Source organism: Mauremys mutica, chromosome 1, assembly GCF_020497125.1.
Source record: "Mauremys mutica isolate MM-2020 ecotype Southern chromosome 1, ASM2049712v1, whole genome shotgun sequence".
In the NCBI taxonomy this organism is placed as follows: domain Eukaryota; kingdom Metazoa; phylum Chordata; order Testudines; family Geoemydidae; genus Mauremys; species Mauremys mutica.
Window position 1 is genome coordinate 25388089 of NC_059072.1, and position 20942 is coordinate 25409030.

A 20942-nucleotide genomic window follows, 5' to 3' on the forward strand; every position below is an offset into this window, starting at 1 on the left:
CCGGTGCTCTGAGGACTGCAGTTTCAGAACTTGCAATGCATAGCCATTACTTAACTTCTGAAGTCCTGTATGCATGTAATAGGATGGGTTGAAACTGATCTGCTGTAAACAGCATACAGCGATCTGGAGAAAGGGGTAAAAAGTGAGGTGGCAAAGTTTGCAGATGATACTAAACTGCTCAAGATAGTTAGGACCAAAGCAGACTGTGAAGAACTTCAAAAAGATCTCACAAAACTAAGTGATTGGGCAATAAAATGGCAAATGAAATTTAGTGTGGATAAATGTAAAGTAATGCACTTTGGGAAAAATAACCCCAACTATACATACAATATGATGGGGGCTAATTTAGCTACAATCAGGAAGCTAAATCAGGAAAAAGATCTTGGAGTCATCGCTTATAGTTCTATGAAGACGTCCACGCAGTATACAGAGGCGATCAAAAAAGCAAACAGGATGTTAGGAATCATTAAAAAGGAGATAGAGAATAAGACGGAGAATATATTATTGCCCTTATATAAATCGATGGTACGCCCATATCTTGAATACAGCATACAGATGTGGTCTCCTCATCTCAAAAAGATATACTGGCACTAGAAAAGGTTCAGAGAAGGGCAACTAAAATGATTAGGGGTTTGGAATGGGTCCCATATGGGGAGAGATTAAAGAGGCTAGGACTTTTCAGCTTGGAAAAGAGGAGACTAAGGGGAGATATGATAGAGGTATATAAAATCATGAGTGATGTGGAGAAAGTAGATAAGGAAAAGTTATTTACTTATTCCCATAATACAAGAACTAGGGGCCACCAAATGAAATTAATAGGCAGCAGGTTTAAAACAAATAAAAGGAAGTTCTTCACAGAGCGCACAGTCAACTTGTGGAACTCCTTGCCTGAGGAGGTTGTGAAGGCTAGGACTATAACAGGGTTTAAAAGAAAACTGGATAAATTCATGGAGGTTAAGTCCATTAATGGCTATTAGCCAGGACGGGTAAGAAATGGTGTCCCTAGCCTCTGTTTGTCAGAGGGTGGAGATGCATGGCAGGAGAGAGATCACTTGATCATTACCTGTTAGGTTCACTCCTTTTGGGGCACCTGGCATTGGCCACTGTCTGTAGGCAGGATACTGGGCTAGATGGACCTTTGGTCTGACCCATTATGGCCATTCTTATGTTCTTATGAATCCAAACCTCTTATTTAGAATTCTAACGGAAAATAGGAGTTGATCCTGAAATTTTGCAAGGAGATGGTTAATTCCATTACTATGGCAATTAGAATTGTTAATTTAAACATGGTTTCCATGTTATTGGGTGGGTGAGTGCGGAATGTTTAGAAGCTAAGCTCCTTTTCTATAAATTTTAAAACTCATTACATCTCATTTGAAGTTTCAGTCAGGATTAAATAGAAGCCTGCGTACTACACTATCTTCCTCAAGAAGAGAGGAATATTTTCATGCACACAATATGCTCTAGAAAGGCCTCCATTTAAGTGTTTTTGCAGATGTAAGACTAATGCTGATTTGTTTTAAACCTATGTAAGTTCTACAATGAATTAATCCAAATGCGTGTCTTATGCCTTTAATACTTCTCATTTCAGACACTTTTGAGAAGAGTGCAGCAACACCGTATGTAGTAAATGTTGAAAGAAATGGAAAAATTATTTATACCTGGAAGGTAAGTCTACAACATAGAAGTCTGTTCAGATATACTGGAAAGTAAGAATTTGTCTAATTTAATCTAATACTTGCATTTTACATTTCTTTTCATTGGGATTTAAAATCTGTAATTTGATGGATTACAAGTTTTGGATGCCTTTTAGGTTACTTACAAAACTGTTTTTTCCTTGGGGCAAGGCTGGAGGGACAGAGAGTGAAATCCTGGCTCCATTAAAGTCCGTTGGAGTTCTGCCATTGACTTCACTGTGGCCAGGATTTCATCCTGAACGAACAGCCATTACTTACACAAATTATTCATAAACAGCACATTCTTCCTCCCTGAGAGCTGAGTTGCTTAAAAAAGGCAGAATCTACTGAATTCAAGTGGAGCTATTTCACTTAAACTTGGTTCTGTATAAGTGACATCTTTAAACTTTTTTAATGGTAAAAAAACCCCTCCTCTTATGCTGTGCTTTGTGTAATTTTAAACCGTGCCTGTAGTTGTAGATGTCACAAACTTTGAAGTATCTCTAACTTGTTTAGTATCCTTCAGAGCTACATAGGGTGACCAGATGTCCTGATTTTATAGGGACAGTCCGGATTTTTGGGTCTTTTTCTTATATAGGCTCATGTTATCCCCCACCCCCTGTCCCGATTTTTCACATTTGCTATCTGGTCACCCTAGAGCTACAGTCACTTTTACTGCAAAAGCCTGCATTTAGGGCCCGGTTCTCCCTAAACATGTAGTGCATGTAAAGAAGTAACACTCAGTATTAAATCTTGTGGCAGTGCAAGAATTCTCCAATTGCTTTAGGGATGATTCCCCCTCTTTGGAAGAAGTTGGGGTTCAGGTAGCAAAATCTACTAGTACCCACCCAGATTCATGTGGATTTTAGGGGATCTGCTTGGGGCACAGGCTGCAGGGCAATGCACTTCCAATGGAACTGCGTTGCCAGGGATGCCTCTTATTCTTTGACCTGCCCCCGCCAAACAGCAGAGCATCCAGCAGGGCTTCCACAAGGATAAGGGAAGGAAGAGGCTGCAGCAGAGCAGAATTCCCTTTTCTTCTGGATGCAGGCTTTCCTTTGCATGAAGACAGCAAGGGGAGTTATGGGGCCTTTACACATCACCTGGCAGTATTAACAAACCTCCCTTTGTTTTTTGTTTGTTTGTTTTTAATATTTTAGTTTAATGAAATATCAGATTTTTGTATTACACAAAACTGTATTCATATTTTACTCTGATCCATGCAAAGTTCATCTGTGCAGCTGTTGACAGGAAATCCTCTGGGCACTACAGACTTGAGGAGGCCAATTTTTGTTCATAAGGGGAAAGTGCCTTCTTTCTAGCATGTATGGAATGTTGCATTAAGCATTCCAGGGCTGCAGACTGGCAAGTCCAATCACTTCATATGGCAGTCAGGCTCTTGGGAAAAACAGCAAGATTCACTGAGCTTGCTCAGCGTGTTTGCCTTCCCATCCCCAGCTAGTTACATTTCCTAGGGCTGAAGTAAACTCTGTGTGGTGCCAGGTGGTGGTAGCGGGGCACAAGGGAGATCCTGAAAACTGGGTGTAGCAGAGTGGAGAACACATTCGCATGAGGCTTCCACCTGCCAAACTGCTCTGAACTCTGTCCTGAAGAACATGTTTTTTGTTAATTCCCCAGTCTTCCTGTCTCGCCAAAGTAGGCTGACTTTTCCCTGGGTAGATCAGTCTACTACAGAACCAAACCAGCATCTGGAGCCTTGCTCCCTTGGGAAGGCCACAGATATGTTTTGTTTGGGTTTTAAGATTTAAAACCTGTTACTGGACTGGAGAGTACTCCTTGGAGTATTTTCACCACTGGGCAAATTTGAGGGCTGGTCATATGTTGTATGGTTTTTTTTTTTTTTTTTTTTTAAAAAGCGTGCATCCTTCTCCTAGAGAGAGGAGTGTTGTCTGTGTGAGACAGACAAATAAGGTGTCTAACCTGCTGTGGGATCCGTGCTGGCCTTAATGCCCAGATAGATTCCTACTGAAGTTAGTGAGACTCCATGCAGGATTGAGTTCATCCATGCTGATGCAGTTGCATGATGGGGGTCTGAATTATCCCAGACCTTTGGGTATGCTAACTTTTTTCTCTAGAAGTTGGAAGATTTACAAAAATTATAAATTTCATCCTGTACATACGATGCTTTTTGCATCAAATTGCCAAAGCTTGGAAAATGGACCATTTTTAAGCCGTAAGGGTGAAATGCTGGCTCCACTGATAGGCAACTGGAATTTTGCCATTAACCTTAATGGAGGCAGGATTCCACTTAAGGTGATTTTTGTTCTGTTTGGTTGACTGATAGCAAATGTACTGATTTATCTACTTTGTTCTCTTGTGTATGGCAAAACTTTTCCATCTGCTGATCTTTTTATGACTTTCTTCTTTTTGTGCAGGAATGGACAGGTCTTGAATTTATCTAGCTACTTATCAGTTCCCACACATACAGTAAAGTTTAAAGTCCCATTTTTGACCTACCTTAAAACTTGCAAACTGGTTTAGAACGTCTTCTGAATGATGAGTATTTTTTTCATGTTGCTACTCTGTTGTTAGTATACAGAAATTATATCGAAAAGCTTTCTCATTTTATTCAAGATCAATAGATATGGTTACCGTAGTACCTGCAGATTTCCTTGTTCTTCCCTATATTCACTATGGGGAAATAACTTCATTACTGCACATACTGGTGTTGGTTAACTGCAGATCTTATTGTGTTGTCCAACGCAATTTAGTCTTGAGATTTATTTTAAATAACCATTGTAAACTATATTAATCAATGAGCCACCATTTTTGTGAGAGACACTTCAACATGTGTCCTTCCTGCTGGTTCTCTAGCAGCAGTTAACTCTAACACTTGTCAGAGCACTTCATGTTCATACTGACATCATCAGCAAGGCTGGGGCACAGACAAGGGTGTAAACTAAACAGCTATTTTGGTTTCTGTCCCATTAAACACAATTGGAAAACAATCTGTATCTCAAGTGTATCTGAAAAAAGACCATATGTGTTGTGTGTAGGATCAGTGGAAGGAGGAGGATGGACGTTATTTCCAAGCTTTTAAAAAAATTACAAAATAATGTTGAGATTAGAAAAAACGTGGCCTTTGTCTTTCATGGCATATACAGTTGTCACATACCTGTTTAAAAAAAACAGCTTATTAGTCACAAGGTAAGCCCTTCTCCCCTGAAAAGCAATGTAGGAATCCTGTGTGTGCCCTTGGTAACAATATGCTAGCACATGCATAGTCTTGATGTGGAACTTTGATTGATTATTACAGCTTTGAGTCCAGTTTTTATGAAATACACTTGTCTTAGCAAAGTACAGAAAATGCCAGATTATAGGGGCCTGCTCCTGCTCCCACTGAAGTCAGTAAGGTCTCAATTTGGTCCTGTTCAGGAATGCACTTGATTAATTTTAAGTCAGTGGAACTTAAGCACATGCTTTTTTTTTTCTTTTTCTATTCTGAAATAGGAGCTTAGAAGAGTTTTGTTGTTGAGAGCTTAGCTACTGTGGTAGCAGGTATAAAAACCTAAGAGAATGCATGACCAGGCCCTTATATATACTTAAGCCCCTTCATTTTCAGTTTAGACCGTTCTTTACCAAAATATCCCTGAGTTTCACAACGGTTTCATTTTTCTTCTGATTTTCACCCTACTTTTGTATCATTCAAATATATAAAAATAACTTGTTTTATTAGGAAAATACAATACATTGCATAAGCTGTCTGTATTTGGATAATACGTTAGTCTGTGTGTATATGCAAAGCTGCCTGTTGAAGTAAGGCTATGTATTAGTCTAGAAGATACACACAATAAACAAATAGGCACGCACGCAAACTCTGAAGTGTATGCACATCTGAACTTACTGATGAATCTCACGCCCACCACATATACGTTTCAAGCTGTTAGCAGATAACTGTTTAAAGATTTTACACACTAAAATGGGAAATAAGCAAAAATCTGTATCAGAATACGTTTCAGAACACAAGGAAGTATTCAAAAGTTTAAAAAAAAAAAAGAGAAAAGGATGAAGTTAAGTGTATGCCCAGCAAATGGTGTGGCCCAATTATTTATAGGCTAATAGTTCTAGGTCTACAACAGTAAACTGTTTATTCAAATGAAAAGTTTTATTTGGGGATTAGAGAGATTGTTTTCTTAAACTCAGAGGTGGCACTGTATTTTGTGTTCTGTTTTTGTTCTGCAGCAAACCAAACCACGGAATTCAAAGCATTAATCTACTGAATACTTCCCCCCCCACCCGTCTTTCTGTTCACCAAAATAAACCTGTGTTTACCCAAAAAAATTATTAATAGTTTTTTGCACTGATTTTCACCTGTTTTTGTTGTTGTGGTAATAAACACTGATAAATTCCTGGGAAAAATTAAATGAAATAAAAGTTGAAAATGAAGGGCCCTATGTCTACTTCACAAAACAAGGTGCAGTAATTTTGCAAACCACTACAGGTCCATTTTTGCATGCTCTGTTGTTAAAAACAGTGGTGTTATTGTATCAAGCAGACTCAATGATTGTAGTCTGATGAGTGCAAGGTTACATAGCTGGATGTAGCCTCATTAACCTGGTATCTTTATGCACACTTTGAGAGTGGTAGTAGCTTCCAACTGAAAATGGTAATGCACCAATTTGCTGCCAGTCAGATGCCAAAAATGGAGATAGATCTGGAAAACCTAAAGCATGGAAAACCATAAAGAGTCTTGTCTATTAAAAAAAACCAGTTTAATCTGTTTGTCTTCAGAAGTATTGTAAACAATAACCAGCACATCATTATATAAATCAGCTGTAGATGGTGTTTGTTTTTTATAAGGCAGTAGACTGTCAATAATTGTGTTGACAATCTGGAGCTATAAACAGCTTGTGAAATCTATTTAGCGTTTGTCTTGATAGTTCCCAGGGTAGGGGCTACATTCTTCCTCCAACTGCAGGTAGGCCTCTGGCCTATGTGGCAGCCTCTCTGCACCCGGATGTGAAGTTTTTAGCCACTGGATCCATATAATCGCAGATCACCCAGATCTGGTGCATCCCACCCCAAAATATCCTACAGAGCGTCAGCACAGAATCCCCTTTCCATGGTGCACAAAGGGTGCCAAGATATTGCTTCATTGCCACCCTGCCCTTGTGTAGGTTGAGTGGGGAGCCTACATAGGGCTTCACTGAGGTAGAGAAGTGAATTTCAGCTTATATGGGGAGGCAGGTTCAGTTGTGGTGGTGGGTGGATCAGTTGTCACATGTAACTGTTCTAAAAACCAAAACAACAACAACAAAACACAAAACACAGCAACCCCTCATCCCCTATTTCAGGGGTTGGCAACCTTTCAGAAGTGCTGTGCCGAGTCTTCATTTATTCACTCTAATTTAAGGTTTCGCGTGCCAGTAATACATTTTAACGTTTTTAGAAGGTCTCTTTCTATAAGTCTATAATATCTAACTAAACTATTGTTGTATGTAAAGTAAATAAGGTTTTTAAAATGTTCAAGAAGGTTTATTTAAAATTAAATTAAAATGCAGAGCCCCCCAGACTGGTGGCCAGGACCTGGGCAGTGTGAGTGCCACTGAAAATCAACTTGTGTGCTGCCTTCTGCACGCGTGCTATAGGTTACCTACCCCTGCCCTATTTTCTCACTCCCCTCTTTTGGAATTAAAGTAATAGAGCAATACATATGAAACCAAAGGCCAGAAAATGGACAGGAGTGATAGGAGAGAAGAGGGGAGTAACACTGGAAAGGAGAAAACAATGTTTAACAAATGTCTATGTAAATCTAGATAAATTGACAGTTATTTCATTTAATTTACAGGGAAGTGGCAGTACCTGCATTGGATTATATGATCCTCTTAATAAACAAAATGAGGTAAGGCTAATGCCACATGTAGATCTAGAAAGGAGAATATCTCTGCTTTCTAGGTTTTGATGCCCTAAAAAATGACATTCTTGTGTCTGTCTGAAGTGTTTGTTTTGAAATAAAAGTTGCTGTTGTGACCTTTCCACACCCCAGCGTAAAGCATTCAAGTAAAGTTTTGTAGCAACCTGTCTGCATAGCAATCTGACTTATTTTATAGTGCTCCGGGCAAATACGAACACTAATGAGTCTTAAAAAACAGCCGAATTGAACATGTTTTCTAAAAAGTGGGGCTGTCAAGCAATTAAAAAATTAATTGCTATTAAAAAAAATAATTGTGATTAATCGCGCGATTAAACAATAATAGAATACCATTTATTTAAATATTTTTGGATGTTTTCTACGTTTTCAAACATGTTAATTTCTATTACAACACAGAATACAAAGTGTACAGTGCTCACTTTTTATTATGATTTTTTATTCCAAATATTTGCACTGTAAAAATGATAAACAAAAGAAATAGAATTTTCATACAAGTACCGTAGTGCAATCTCTTTATCATGGAAGTGGAACTTCCAAATGTAGATTTGTTTGTTTGTTTGTTTGTTTGTTTGTTACATACCGGCATGCAGAAATAAAACAATGTAAAACTGTGCTGTGCTGTGTGCTGCCACATGTATATGAAGACATGATCCTAGAAAAGAAGATTGTACAGTCCTGCATTTGGATCCATGTGGATGGCCTGTGCAGAGCTGTGTTGATATCATTGGGGTTTCATGCTGACTTAAGGGTTTGCCTATGTAGATCTAGTGGCAGATTGGGGGCCTAAGGAAAAAAGCAAGGCACAAAGGGTGGAGGAGAGTGCTAAAACATGGGGTCAGAATATAGTTCTTCTGCCCTTTGGAATGTTTGTTTAAAGAAACACTTTGAAGAAATACTGATCAGTGTTGTTTTCCTAAGGAGTAGAGATTTTAAAAATAGTTTGTATTAAGTGAGTGAAACAAACAAGCCGCGCTATGTATTTAACTCAAAATTTATTTCTCAATAGCATCTGTATACCTTTGAAAAAGATCTACACATAATCAGTTGTTCGATCAACAATGAAAAGACATTACTAGGTAAGTGTCGTCTTTATCTCATTAAAATTATACTGTGTCATGATATAGAAAAGTTTTTATTTTACTAATCTGGATAAATTTAAATATAGAAATAATAAGAAATATTTTACCCAGAAGCAGCTCTTGACAATCTCCTTCTCTGCATTTTTAATACATCTGTCACTAGAATATCTAGCTGACAATGTGATTACTGTGACTGCTTTTTTTCTTTTTAAACAAACTACTTAAGTTTCTGCATGTCTAGTACATCTGTAAAGTTTGGTTCAGTGATGAATTTTCTTACATTAGATTTTATGTGATTTGATATTTGGAAAAGTTCACTAAGATGAAATAGTGAATATACATATTTTGTTTTTTGTTACGTAGCAGTCAGTTTTCTTCAGTCAACAAAGGAAGAAAGAGTAAATCAACTACTGCAGCCAGGTACCAAAAGTGGCTTATTTTTAATTGTGAAGGTAAAACTAACACTGTTATAGGGATTTTGCAACACCACTTTTGCTTGTATCCCTTATTTTATAAAACAAAACTTTATAAAACAGATTAATATAGTTTGAAACTTGTGTTCTTTTTGCAGTATCTAAGTGTTTGACCTTGCTCATTGAAATTCACCCAGTTAATAATGTAAGAGTCCTAAAGGCTGTGGATACCTGTATCAGAGTACAGGTAAATGATTCAACTAATCTGACTGTAGCTTTTCATTTATTACTTTAAAGTGAAAAAGCAGGGGAATTTAAAAGTACCAATATTGCATTATGTAACTGAGATAGCTTATGCTTTTGTAATACTTAGTACAATATAAGTAGACTCTGCTTTTGATTTGAACTGTCTATTTTATCTATCTTGAATCTTTCTAAGATTATATTCATAGCAACTAATGATGATTTTCATCTGTAGTAATGCTGCTGTTGTTTATGGAGGATTATCAGTGTGGCAGTCTGTATACAAAAGTTATTCTGCTGTCAATAAATCTCTTAAAAATTATAAACAGCTTAGATTAGCTTTAGCAATAAAGTCTCTTGGCCATTATTTTTACATAATTTCCTTTTGCAGTTTCTCTATCCAGCTGCAAACAGAAATCCTTTTCCAGAAAGCCATCTCTTACTAATTTCAGAAGATAAATGTAAGTATTTGAGTTAATATTTTAAATATATATTGCTTTTCTGGTTAAATATGGACGTGCTATTATTTTGAAACACTGTAGACTACAGCTATATTGTTAATTTGGCTTCAATAGCTGTTTTTATTTACTTATTTCTCCCTTCCATAAAAGCCAATATAGAAATAAGAAAGATCTCAGCCAATAATAATATTACAAATGCTATTCCAACAAAGGTATACTTTAATAAGATTGGCCATTCCTCTAATATTGGAAACAATCTCGACTGTGTTCTTATTTTATTTTTGATTAGTTAATGCATTGCCCATAAGCAGCCTCCCCCCTTTTTTTTTAAAGAACTGAAGGTGAAATAATGCTTTCTCATGTATTGGTATAATTTCAGAGCAGTTCTGTTGACTTAAGTAGAGCTACTCTTATTTTACACCAGTATAAATAGGATAAGACTTTGGATATAAATTCCAGAAATTAAAACGGGTGCTATAAACTACAGCAATGCCCTTACAATATCCATTGGCCATATCTTGTAGTCCTTACTCAGGGAAAATCTCAATGATTTTGATGAGGGTTTTGCCTGAGTAAGGACTGTGTAAGATTTGGCTTATTATTCAGCTTAACTCTTATGCCCAGAGTTGATCTTTCTTGATACTAATATGGCAGCTCACAACTTTCCAGTGCTAGGTGGTTAAATTGTTTTGCTAACCATATTAACATATTTTTTAAAAAAATTGAATTTCAATATTTCTAATTTTAAAGATATTGAACAATTTCACATTCATGTTGTCACAGAAGATCACCACAAAGTGGTAAGAAACCAACTTTCTTTTGATGCTTTTATTGAAAAACTAGAGGAAGACTATTCTTATAACCAGTTTTCTACTGTTATTTTTCTGACCTTTCTAAATCATTGTTTTGGTAATGCTTTAAACTGTGGCAACAACTGTGAAAGCTATATTAATAAATGTACAGATAGTATAGTAGGTTATTCAACCAGATACTGTGTAACTTATGAGGAAAGTTAGTCATCTCATTGCCTTCTCCTTAAGTCTATGAACTTGACCTTATCAAAGGGTATGTTTAGACTGAGGTTCACAGCTTCCCCAAAACCTAAATATTTTGGGTGATAAGAATGGAGCTAAAGGGCTTTCACCCACCCTTGTGTTCTAGGACTCTGACATGGAGGAGAGTTTAGAAAGATGACCTGTATGGAGGATGCATGAAGTAGCAACAAAACTGAATGATGCATCTAAAATTCAGTTTGCAAGTGGCGATGTGAATGCTTTGAATGATTCATTCCCCTGTATTTATAACATATGATATGAATCCTTATTATAGTTGCTAGTAGTAACATTAATCAGTGGTGCCATTATTAGAAGACTATATACAAATCCACTAGTGTGTGTCCTATTTAAAATGAAATGCAATAATCAGTGTTAGTCTAATACAGCAAATACATGACAACTGCATCATGAAAACCACAATTCATTTAATTGTGGCAAACATAGGCGCCAACTTTCCCCGGCGCCGGTGGGTGCTCGCGCCGCCCCGCCCCAACTCCACCCTTTCCCTGCCCCTGTCCCGCCCCCATTCCAACCCCTTCCCCAGAGTCCCCACCCCAACTCCGCCCCCTCTCTGCCCCTACTGGACCCCTTCCCCAAATCCCCGTCCTGGCCCCGCCTCTTCCCCCGAGCGTGCTGCGTTCCCCCTCCTCCCCCTCCCTCCTAGCTGCGCAAAACAGCTGTTTCGCAGTGCAAGCGCTGGGAACTAGGGGGGGAAAGCGGGCACGTGGCGTGCTCAGGGGAGGAGGCGGAGGCGAGCTGGGCGGGGGCGGTAGGGAGCGGCTGGTGGGTGCTGAGCACCCACCAATTTTCCCCCGTGGGTGCTCCAGCCCCAGAGCACCCACGGAGTCGGCACCTATGGTGGCAAATAAACGTTTCCCCTCCAGACCTATGAGTCCTTATTCTCGGTTACTGTAAGGCCTTTCACACTGCTCTGGCGGTGAAAAGGTGTCTTAAGGTGGTTGCAATTTTTTAAAAAAACTGTAAGAGTAGGGAAAAGGGCTTTAGAGTAACTGAAAATCAGGCTCTTAGTCTACGCCAGTTTCTGTCAAATAAACTGTTTAACTGTTACTTGAAATGACGTCTTTCTGCATCTGCCAAGGGTAAACTTAGATGGTCCTAATCATTTCCCACTACTTTAGCCTCTTCCCTTCTCATTCATCATGTGTTTGGAAAGAGGGGACAAGACTCCCTTTGGAACTAACAACTTTCCTCCTTCATTGGCTAATAAAGATTGTTGCAGTCAGTTCAAAAGCATCTCGCATCCCATTTCTCTGCCTTTCCCTGGGGCTAAGCTTGCCATCTATTCTCCCTCCCCACCTTCAAGGGACTTGGGAGGGTAAGTTGTCCTTTGTGATTTCCCTTCCCCTCCCAACTCTGCCAAACTAGCCTTCCAATCTAGGAACTCCTAGATGCAACTTCCTTGGGAACTTGCAAATATTTCTCCTGAACTGAACATACTGCCTCTGCAATATGCCAGACCCGCTGGTTTACAGAGACTCCTGTGAAATGAGCAAATAGGACATTAAGCTACTTGGAAATATTAAAACGATCAGGCTGTTCTGTGTGCTGCTGGTTGTCTTTTGAAAGCCTGAGTTGTTCATCATCTTCATTACAGAAGAGTATTTGACCTATAGTGTTCAGCTCATTTTTTAAATCTTTCCCTTAAGGTGATTCAAAACTCAGGCCAGCTCCCAAGAGACAGAGTTGCAGAAGATCTCATTTGGGCACAATGGGATATGACAGAACAAAGACTCTTCTACATTGTTTCAAAGGTGGGAAAAAATTGAATCGGTGTGTGTTCTCATCTCTCTCTCATTTTTCCGATACGAAAGTTTGAGTTTAAAAGCCAGTAATAATGGTGTGAGTTGGATTATTTTGGGTAGTAAGAAGAGCAGGGTAATGAAAATTAGAGGCTTAAATTAGATTTTCCATGCTATTGTTTACATGTGAGTATTTGCAGTGAGATGTGGTGACAGTGCTTCCCAGGTAACAGAGGGATTTTTTTTAAAGGTAGTGCTGATGTATGTGATTATCTAAACCTATTATAGCTAGCACATGCGCCCTAGGAATATGGACGTGCCAATTTATGAGAGAATATCATTTGCAAACCAGGGCATATAGATATAAGAAAGCATAGCCCATGTGCACCAACTGAGGAAAGTTTCAAACTGCTTTTCATTCTGACTAATGGGAATAGCCAAACTTAGCCTAAGTTATGCATGAACAAAAATGGACTTTCAGAGCTAGTTCGTTTGGGTTCTTTTGATGCACTGAAATTAACTGGAGTATTTCAGAAAGGATGGGAAGTGTAATATATAACAAAGAGCTCATCTCTATTCTACTTTTTGCAAGAGGCCTTTTGGAGATGTGCAAAATAAGATACTGTTCTTAATAGCTTTAGTCTCTATGGAGCAAAAGGTTACTGAAAGCTGTTCTGTAACCTTCTAGTGGCTTTCGGTGTGTGAAAGAGGCGTATGATTGGGTATTGCACAACACCGTAACCAATTATAGACAGAAGATAGACAACTGATCTGGGACAGGAAGGAAGCATGTTTGCTGAGAAGTGCTATTTGAGGGTGTAGTGTGTGGTTTTGGCCTTTTTTCTCATCCACTCGTTGCCTTATGCATGTTAGCAAACGGGTGAATGATGGACTTTCCAGCCATCTCTCAGTCTGCGTGATGTGGCTCGATTATTATAATAAAAGTGTCTCTCTTAATTTTAGGAATCAAGGAATATCTTAAAATGTATCCAGTTTTACCCTGATGAAAACTTTAATTTAATAGTAAGTCATAGATATAAACTTGTCATATAGCTAGTCTGAGGGGGGGATTTAGTTATATATTTTGAGGGATGATAATTAAGTTTATAAACAAATATTTGCATTTGATATTTTTATTAGCATGAATTATTATATAAAACCAAAAACCTTGGAAATGTTCTTCAAAATGTAATGACCAGATTCTAATCTAAATACGTTAGAGTTACTCCACTGATTTTGGATCAATATAATCGTAGGACTGGAAGGGACCTTGAGAGGTCATCTAGTCCAGTCCCGTGCGCTCCTGGCAGGATTAAGTCCTATTTAAACCATCTAGAACATCTGTGCAATCCCACTGAAGTTCATGGAATTACTCTAATTTTAGACCAATGGAATTAACAGCACTTGCAAATCAATTTTGATGGAGAAATGAAGGCCTGCTCCTGCTCCCATTGACTTCAGTGGAAACAAAATTGAGTCTATATGTCATTGAGTGTTGAGGGCACTCTGTAGTTATCTGGACTGGATTCTTTGTGACAAAGTCTGAAATTCATGTTAGTGCTTGGGGCCTGCATGGATGCCCCTGACACAGGGAAGTGGATGCATCCCAGCTAAAGGTTTGGTTAAGTGGTCTCTAGGGGATCTTATCCGAGGCTTCTGTGTGGGAGTGAATTTTGCTTACAGTGCACTGTAAATTAAAAAGCAGACTGAGGGGTCCAGACCATGACTCTCTGCTCCTCCTGCCCCCCTGTACTTGAAATCCCTGTAGTATTGCTGCCTTGAAGCTCAGCTGTTTTGATATACTTCTCATATAAAGACAGTATGGCATTCCCAGTGACACAAATTTTAAGTTGTTTAAAATATGAAACTCGCCTTAGTTAGGTTTACAAAGGTTTATTTTCTGAGTTCTTGAATGCTTAAAAGGATCGAGTGGTGGTCGATGAATCCATGTTTTCTTTGTGAAATTGGTGAGTTGGAGTGAATGAGCCCGATATATCCTTTACTGGACTGCAAGACCAACCTTAAATACTGAATAATGTAGGTGTGTTCTGATTTTTGGGTTAACAGCTTGAAGCATCCCTGGACATCTCTTTAAGAGACATAGGATTAAAGTAAGTGGATCATAGAGTATTTTTTGTCTCATTTGTCAACATGTGTGTCTAAAATTTGGTTTATTAACACATTAACTTCATTTGGCATTGCATGCATCTTTGCACCGTATGACCTGAATCCATGTACTTGTTGTTGTGACCTGACTTATGTGGAGGTAAAGGGGAGGAAACAGTGTCACATATGACCTTCCCCTTCTTTGTCTCCTTCCATGGTATGGTGAAGCCAGATGAGAAGTTTAACATGGTCACAGGTCCCTTCCCATTGGGAGCAGTTTTGCTGGAGAAACAAATATAGACTAAACCACCCTTCCTGGGGGATACAGTGTCCTCATGGAAATAAAACCAACTTTCCTTAGTTTCCTTCTGAGGTCACAGCCTCTCTACAGCTGGCCTGTGGTAGTGTCACCAAAACTTCCATTCCATTTCTGGGATTCCTTTTCCAGCTACCGGGCTCAGCCCCAGGCTGGTAATTGGGCAGACCAACAGCTCATCTTTTGTCTCCATCTCTTCCTGTTATGAGGGATGATAGCTATTTATATACCCTTTCTCTTTCCCAGCATGCCTTGCAGTGGTATCTTACAGTTCCAAACTGTACCCCACAGTAGCACTTCCAGCATGCTTCAGTACTAAGCAGAAAGCTGGAGCTTGGTAGTGGTGGACATGGAGTCTACCTTAAAGAACCAGTACAGCCTGTTAGAGTTATGATATAGTACTGAAGAAAACCAACTTCACAATTGCTAAAGCTCATCCAAATCTTTGTGGAAAGATCGAGAAATATGTCTGGAGGAGGACCATTTTTTAAAAAACAATTTAGTGCCTAATTTACTATTGATAGATTGTAGCTAATAATTAACACTTATGCTATGTTAGATTTTTCCAAGATCTGTGAAAACTACAGACAACATTAGAATCTGAAAAAGAACCAAAATATAGAACTGGTAATACCATAGAAATTAGCCCAATTCTGCTGCCCCCTTCCCTTATTTTGTGACTATTCCCATTGAAATCAGTGTGACTACTCACAGAGTAAGGTGCTACTTGGCATGAGTAAGGGTGGTAGATTTGGGCTCCAAACCTTTTGACCACTCAGATATGGTTAGTGAATAAATTTGAGACCCTCCAGCATAATTTTCCTTCACCTTGATTCAGCTAGTGTGAGATTAAGCAGTATGGTGCAATGAAGAAATAACTTGCAGGCATATGGGATGTCTCCTTTTAAAATATGGTTATGAAGCAATTGTTGCATTTTGACTGCAATCCCAACCCTAAGAGAGTAAACTAACAGAAACATACCGATCAGTTGTTTCCTATGGAATGTTTAATAATAATCTAATTCTTATATTTCCCTTGTGACCTTTCATGGGTTCAGTGTACTCTTTAAAAATCATTGTGGACAAAGAAATGCATTTAATGGTCTCTATTTACTTCTAGATTTGTGAATTTTGGATATGATTACTCTCAAGACCAAGAGATGGAACCTAGATCTCCGAATCTGCAAGTTTTTACCAGTAAAACAGGTAATTGATAATGAAAAACTGTCTTGTGATGATCATATGTTACAGATTACTACACTGATATGTAGTTGTATAACTAATTACTAAGAAGTCTTAGGAGCTCATTGTTATGTTTATGGCTAAACTTTTCCTGATGTATAGTACTCATAGCAGATCTTGGGGGAAATTGAGCTGAGGAAAGTAGTGGATCGCCTTTTTTTTGTAGCTGTCATGATTTGTAATCTAAGGACTATGGAAGGTCTGGAGTAACTAAACTATCTTGAGCCAGGCACATAGTGCTCGATCCAAAGCTTATCAAGGTCAGTGGGAATCTTTCTATTTACTTCACTGGTCTTTGACTCAGACTTCCAGTGCAGATTTCTTCAGATCTGTCAGGCCTGAGAGTCTCTTGAGCCGAGCCTACCAATTATGCTGATCTGTGGAGTGCACAGCTGAGAACTAGGGTGAAGTCCTCATACTTATGTTCACTGCTGCTTTCAGTCATTATGTGAAACCTGTCTTCAAGGGTAAAAAAACCAAAAATAAGCGCACTAATACCTTGTGAGAGACTTACATTTCTTTAGATTTATAAAATCCTCTAGATGCCCATTGTATACTCTGGGCACATCCTATACATTTAAAAGGATTGGTCATAAGTATCCATTAAGTCCCTCAAAGTCTTAGCTTTCCCCATCAACCCCCAAAGCCTAAAAAAAGTGGTGGGTTTCTCAGTGTGCCTGGCCCTACCAGACTCCAAGTCAAGCTTCCTGCTATTCAATCTGAGGTGGTGCCCGCTCAGGAATCTCTGCCGATCTCACCTCCTGCTGTAGGATGCAGAGAGACAAGTTCTCTCTGAAGTAACCAAGTCCCAAACCATCTAGGTTTATATAATAGCACTGACACCTCTGACTGCCCACAGAAACTTAGTGGCAGCTAGAGCAGGTCCCCAGGCAGTGATGTAATGCACTTCCAAGGTGAAACTTCTCTTAATAAGCAGACGGGAGCATTCTGCACAACTTTCAGTCTCCAAGTGGTCTCAAGGTGTAGCCCCAGGTAAGTACATTACAGCAAGCTAATATGAAGCTGACAAAGGCCTCGTTGCAAAATCTGCATCAGAGAGAATGGTCATACCTTCTTCACCAGATGTGCACAGAAAAATGCTCTTGGCTGTAGATACTACCTGGGCATCCCCAGGAGCAGCCCAGGATCTAACAACACATCTGAAGTGTACACCTGTGCTACAACTGCCTGGTCTACACTATAGCGTTAGGTTGATGTGAGCTGCCTTACATCGACCTAATCATGTCAGTGTGCGCACTGCAGCCTTGCTCCCACCTATGTAAGTGCCCTGCTACACCAACATAATAACTCCACCTCCACGAGAGGCATAGGGCTTGTCAGTGTAGTTCGGGCGACGCAGCGTCCCTGTAGACACTGTCTTACCTACAGCTATTGGCTGTCATTCTTGTCCAGCGGAGCTGTGAAACTGACAAGAAAGCTGGCTCCCCAGATGGGCTGCTGCCTGGTCTCTGCTCCAACCCAGGTGCTACCCAGGCTCCCAGCTCAGGCTGCTGCCTGGGCTCCCCTTTGCCTGCAGGGAGCCTGAAGGGCCGTAATCCATTTAATGTGGATGTAAGATCTTAACTACAGTTTCTGTTCAAAACTTTTCATATAGGCCCAGAGTCCACAGCTTGGCCTGGGGCATGAGAGCTAATCAACTCCACACAGTGTCCATTTCTGTTCCTTCAGAGCCCTGCTCCCCCTGGGGTTCTGGCTCCCCACTCTGACCGATCTGGGCTGCCACCCAGGCTCTCGGCTCCCTACTGGGAGCACCGCAGCCGACCAGACTCCAGGCGCTGATCTCCCTACTGGGAGCCGGCTGCCCCCCCGGCTCCCCACTGCCCACCAGGAATGGGGCAGCTGCACTGGGCTTCTTGGCTTCCTGCTGGGAACAGGGCAGCTGACCGGACTCCAGGCGCAGAGCTCCCCACTGGGTGCAGCTGTGCTCCCAGTGCGGAGCCAAGAGCCTGTGGGGGAGGGCAGCGGGGCTCCGGGTGGGGTACTTCGCGTCTGAGGTCCGGTTGGCTGCCTCGCTCCCTGCAGCTGCCCTGTTCCTGGCGGGGAGTGGGGAGCCGAGATGGGGGGAGGCAGCCCAACTCCCAGAGGGGAGCCGGGCTCCTGGCGGGGAGCTGCACGCGGAGCTGGGAGTCCTGGCTCTCAGGCCCCCTCCACGCCCTTTTTAAGTCGGTGGAAGCGCTCTTGGTGAGGACACGCACCATCGACAGAAGAAAGGCTGTGCGGACGTGAACCACTGCAGTAATTACTGTGGTGGCTGTAAGTCGACCTAACGTAGGTTGACTTAAGCTTATAGTGTAGACATGTCCTACATGCACGTGCATAAACTGAGTACTGCAAGATCCTATTGCTGTAACCTCATTTTTTTATCACCCCACCTCCTCCCTGCTGTTTGTCTCTCATTCATCTAAAATTTATTTTGTAAACTCTTTGAGGAAGGGAATGTGTCTTCTGTGAAGTGCTTAGCATACTTCAGAGGCTACAAAACATTAATACTAGCGTTCTTATTCGTTCCGTTTTAAACTGTTTCCAGTAAAGAATTGGCACAATTTCAAATGGAATATTCTATGCAATTTCCAATTTAATAAAAACCTGTTAGTGACCATAGCCTGTCTCAACTCTGAATGAAGCCGCTTTTTCTCTCTCAAACTTCTGTAGCAGAAGAAAAGTAGCCCTGTTGCTCATAGCCAGCGCTAACAAGATAGCATGTCACTAGACCCCAAAAAGCCCTGCTCACAAATTAGCTGAGATCAAACAAGTCTGAGAATTAACTTTCTATTTTCTGAACAGCGTTAATGATTATTTAACCATTGGTATGGTCTCATGAACTTTGTGATTAGGGTTTTTTTTTAAACTTGGAGATTTTTATTTTAATTTTAGTTTATTGATCTTTCCGAAACATAGACAATAAGGTGGAATAAAAGACCCATCTCCTCCTCCTGTTTCACCATTTGTTAGCTAGCATATCGATGACTCTCCTTTTGGTTGTGTTGTGCATTGAGTCTGGACACAGGATATATGCAAGACATTTATGTACAGTGACACATTGTATTTGAATTAGATGTTCTGATGCTGCAGGAGGTATCTTAATGCAACATTATGGTTGAGATTCTACATGAACAAAAGGCAAAAAATTAAAGTTTGTTTCCTAGGGAAATGTAACTTTATGCATATATGGAATTGCATGATACCTTCTATTGTAATTTCAATGTCTCAATGTATAGTTGCCAAGTCACAGAATTTATAGTTGCTATTTCCTGACCCTTGTATGTCCTAAAATCTTATCATGGAGTTGCATGAGCAGAACTATATTTTTAAACTCTTCCTTTTTTTGTTTTTTGTTTTGTTTCTGGCTTTCCATCTTCCCTGCCCTCCACCCCGTTTTCTCCTCTTTTCCCTCTTTGTTTTTGAAGAAGAAAGAGGAGAGTTTATCAAATATCTGAATGTACAACCTGCTGATCACACTTCAAAAACAATTGGACCAAACTCTCCAGTGTAATGACTGCACTTCCACTGACTTCAGTGGAGCTGTGGTCATTTATGCCATTACTTTCTGCAGAGAATTTGGCCCAGTGTTTTGTGTGAGACTTACTGCTTGTGAACAGTGCTGGAGTGTAAACTCTGTGTTCTGTGGATAAACAGAAAAACTACAGTACCGTTTACAACTTGACCCCTAGCAACGTGTGTCAGTCGTGCAGGGACCACCAGCTGGGGCAAGAAAATAGTTCAGTTTATGTGGGCTGGTCTACACTAAGGGGGAAAATCGATATAAGATACGCAACTTCAGCTACGTGAATAACGTAGCTGAAGTCGAAGTATCTTATATCGATCACTTACCCGTCCTCACGGCGCGGGATCGATGTCCGGGGCTCTCCATGTCGACTCCGCCACCGCCGTTCGCGGTGGTGGAGTTCCGGAATCGATAGGAGCGCGTTCAGGGATCGATATATCGCGTCTAGATGAGACACGATATATCGATCCCTGAAAAATCGATCGCTACCCGCCGATACGGCGGGTAGTGAAGACGTAGCCTGTGTCACTTTATATTCTGTCTTTGGTCTCTCTACTGAGATTGCTAACATGGTGTCAGATGTGGTGGCTCTTGTGAAATGTGTACCTGTCTACTTGCAACTGGACTGAGACCAATCTCCCTTTAGCTAAGTCACTGAAAAGCATTGGATGGCAGCTCCTCTTGTTCACTACCAACCTCTGAGAGATGAAAGCACGTGTATCCCATTAGCAGTCTACTGAGCCATCCAGTTCTCTGATCACATTTGCATACATATGCACCAATGCATTAATCTGAATACAAGATCATTAGTTTGCACATTCAATTCAAATTGTGCAGTTTATAGGGCAGTGTACTCCACAGCACACTATGTCCTTCCCAGCATGTGAAAATGAAATTGGCGGTGTGGAAGGGGAGACTATGGCAAGAAAACAGCACTTGGAAGAGGCCCAGAAAAGCCACAACCGTCCTGCTGTGGCCTTATGCTGCTGCTTTAAAGATTCTGCATGTTCCTTAAGGCCCCAAATGATCAGGGACACCCCATCTATTTATGTTTCAGTACCTCAAATATCCAAGCAAAATTCTATCAAACTTACCAAAACTATTCAGCACTCTGGAAACAAACATGAATTTTAGTCAGAGGAAATTCTCTCTCTTGCCCCCTCCTGAAAGTT

At 40.3% G+C, this 20942-nt stretch overlaps 1 protein-coding gene across 1 annotated transcript in view; it reads left to right on the forward strand.

Annotated features, from left to right (window-relative positions):
- The window catches only part of LOC123377155 (gamma-secretase activating protein), a 68796-nt gene that overhangs the window by 7840 nt on the left and 40014 nt on the right, over nucleotides 1-20942 (forward strand). Inside the window, exons 2-12 of the mRNA XM_045029678.1 lie at nucleotides 1592-1668; nucleotides 7486-7539; nucleotides 8576-8645; nucleotides 9012-9068; nucleotides 9220-9308; nucleotides 9696-9765; nucleotides 10516-10565; nucleotides 12488-12592; nucleotides 13544-13603; nucleotides 14648-14691; nucleotides 16123-16208. Of these exons, the coding sequence (XP_044885613.1) occupies nucleotides 1592-1668; nucleotides 7486-7539; nucleotides 8576-8645; nucleotides 9012-9068; nucleotides 9220-9308; nucleotides 9696-9765; nucleotides 10516-10565; nucleotides 12488-12592; nucleotides 13544-13603; nucleotides 14648-14691; nucleotides 16123-16208 (762 nt within the window). The remainder of the gene's footprint in view (nucleotides 1-1591; nucleotides 1669-7485; nucleotides 7540-8575; nucleotides 8646-9011; nucleotides 9069-9219; nucleotides 9309-9695; nucleotides 9766-10515; nucleotides 10566-12487; nucleotides 12593-13543; nucleotides 13604-14647; nucleotides 14692-16122; nucleotides 16209-20942) is intronic.